Source organism: Vicia villosa, linkage group LG2 (genome assembly GCF_029867415.1).
Source record: "Vicia villosa cultivar HV-30 ecotype Madison, WI linkage group LG2, Vvil1.0, whole genome shotgun sequence".
NCBI lineage: Eukaryota > Viridiplantae > Streptophyta > Magnoliopsida > Fabales > Fabaceae > Vicia > Vicia villosa.
The window spans coordinates 24,368,610-24,371,297 of NC_081181.1; the positions used below are offsets into that span (position 1 = coordinate 24,368,610).

At 28.8% G+C, this 2,688-nt stretch overlaps 1 protein-coding gene across 1 annotated transcript; it reads right to left on the reverse strand.

The window, feature by feature from the left end:
* Positions 1 to 1,322: 1,322 nt before the first annotated feature.
* On the reverse strand, positions 1,323 to 2,470 carry LOC131646023 (large ribosomal subunit protein eL22y-like). Its single transcript, XM_058916197.1, has 3 exons — positions 2,092 to 2,470; positions 1,511 to 1,603; positions 1,323 to 1,438 (listed from the first exon to the last, which is right to left on the reverse strand). Exons 1-2 carry the CDS (start codon positions 2,319 to 2,321, stop codon positions 1,531 to 1,533), a joined length of 303 nt encoding a protein of 100 aa, XP_058772180.1. The 5' UTR covers positions 2,322 to 2,470; the 3' UTR covers positions 1,323 to 1,438; positions 1,511 to 1,530.
* Positions 2,471 to 2,688: the final 218 nt, after the last annotated feature.

Consider the following 2,688-nt stretch of genomic DNA (forward strand, 5'->3'; position numbering starts at 1 on the left):
TCTCCAATGTATCTTTAATGTTGAGATTTAATGTATATTAACTTTTTTCTTTCTTGTTAGAAACTACTTAAATTCTTTAAAAAAAACTCAAGATAAAAACTACTGTTTTATTGTTTTCGTTGTTATTTGAGTGAGGAGAATTTTTAAGAACTTTGTCCAAATACAATAGTCTTTGTCTCAATTTGAATTTTAAAAATCTTTAACATGTTGAATGGGGTAGAAAGCTTGGCCATGTGATATGGTGTTTTCACATATGTATCCGATTTTTTTTACCGGAATTGAACACAATTTTTTGAGTTTTTTCAATATTTAAATGAGAATGTAATTGAATAATTTATTGATGAATAATGGTTAATTCATCATGGGTGTTAATGTGCATGTATTAGAAGTTGAGTAATGCTATTTTTACACCTATATTATACATCAATACTTACACTAAACACTGTTCACCGTATTTATACGGTGAACAGTGTTTTTTAAAATAAAATAATATTTTTTATTTTTTATTTTTAAAATTACGGACGACACTATTTATGTACGGACGACACTGTTCATGTACGGACGTGTATTAACCAACTTCCTTGCTGCATTAACCAAGTTTTTACACTGCATTAACCAAGTTTGATGACTGCTAAAAAATACTTTTAATACCTGGATGTTGTATTAACCAATTTCATTAATGCATTAACCAAGTTTTTACTCTGTATTAACCAAATTTGATGACTACTATGAAATACTGTTCATGGGTGTAAGAATAACATTACTCAAACACTACAAGAAAATTGACTTTCGGCTAAAAGTCAATAATCTGTAGGTAAATGTCTATTCGACTTTGAGTGACACCCGCACTTGGCGTCAACTTTAAGGGGGCGTAGTGTGACACCAAATTGAATGTCACAATAACTTTTAGCTACGGTTAAGTTTTTTCCTACAGTGTCACTATATACTATGCTAGTATTACAAATAATAGAAACTCTAGCTACGGATTATTTTCTTTTAGCTGCCACTAGAACTTCAAATAATATAATTTTTATTATATAAAAATATAATAAATTTATAAATTCAATTTTTAATATAATTGAGAAATATTACTATTTAAATAAAAGTTACTCATTTAAAATATTTTCCATTAAATTTTGAACCATGACAAAGTTAAATAACTACAATTAAACTATTATACAATTTTCTATTAAATAAATTCAAATAGTTCAATATAGAAATATTGATTTCATATTATATTGATAAAAACTAATTACAAAATAAATCATATCCTTAACATCTTAGTATATATATCCAAGTCCATATTATTATTTTATATATTTGAATTTTCACATAAAATAAAATAAAAATCCTTTTTTTATATATTTGTATGTTGATGTATCCATAACTTTGAAAGTCCTGCTATTTTCACTTCCATGTATCTGCATCTAAATTTTTCCTGAAATAATAAATAAATAATGATCAATATGCAAACAAAACTAAATAAACTATGCATAACAATATCACACACCTTCTACAGAAGAATACAACTCAGTTTATATTCAAATTCAAGCTATTGACATAATGCTTTTTCAAATACTTCTTTGTCAGGTACTTCAAATACCTGCAACCAATGAGATGTTATCAAATCAAAATGAATTAGTTCAAATTAATCAACACAAGATGTTTCGAGTATAGTCCAGAATTGTTATCATAACTTCAATATAGAACAAATAAATTGCAAGGTAAATTCAAGAAAGCACTCCTTTGGCCAACAAGATAACCTTCAATGAATTAGTTTTGGTAACACACAACAGAAAAATCAATTACAAGGAGGTAACCAATAGCCAGGAAAAAGATTAGTGCAATATACTATAACAAGCCTAAAGATAAGTAATTTTAAAAACGCATTCAAAAATATAATCTAACAAAGCAATGATCCAATAAACTCTATGATTTCAACCTACTTGATTATCTAAACTAGCCACAGATCAATGGTAGCTCATAAAATCAAAGCAGAACATAGTTTAACAATGATTCAACATTACATAAATGCAAGAGTTTAATATATAAACAAACACCACATAAAATCGCAGTTGGAAAAGGAATTACCTTTTGGAGAAATTGCTGTCAGAGGTAACAGTGATCTTGGATTTCTCCCTGGTAACGGTGACAGAATCACCAAGTGCGCCGGCTTTGCCACCGACCTTGATCCTCTCTTGAAGAAACTTCTCAAGGGAGGCAATGTCCATGATCTTGTCTTCAACTGGATTAGCACAGTCAATGGTGAAGGTGGCACCTTTCTTCTTTCCCTTGGCACCAGCTGCATTAGCTCGACTCATTTTTCCTTCTCTTATTGGTATATCTCTGAATCAACACATCCAAAACAACAAATAAACATTCATACTCTTCTCATTTCTCATAGCATAAAAGAATTATCACAATGTAGGGTTCATATAAATTTAACTAAAATCAATTGAAAAACTCAATGGGTTTTCAATTCCCTAGTTTCTATTCTACCCTGATTCTCGTGAAGAACCTAACTTTGATATTTTCAACCCTACACCTTCCATAATCTTGTAACACTTTTGACAACTACACCGAATAGAAAAATGAAATGTAAATTTTTAGAAAAGGAACTTAATTATTCAAACTAAACATTTTATTCCCCTCTATACCAACTCAAACAAGAAAACAACACAATTTTAA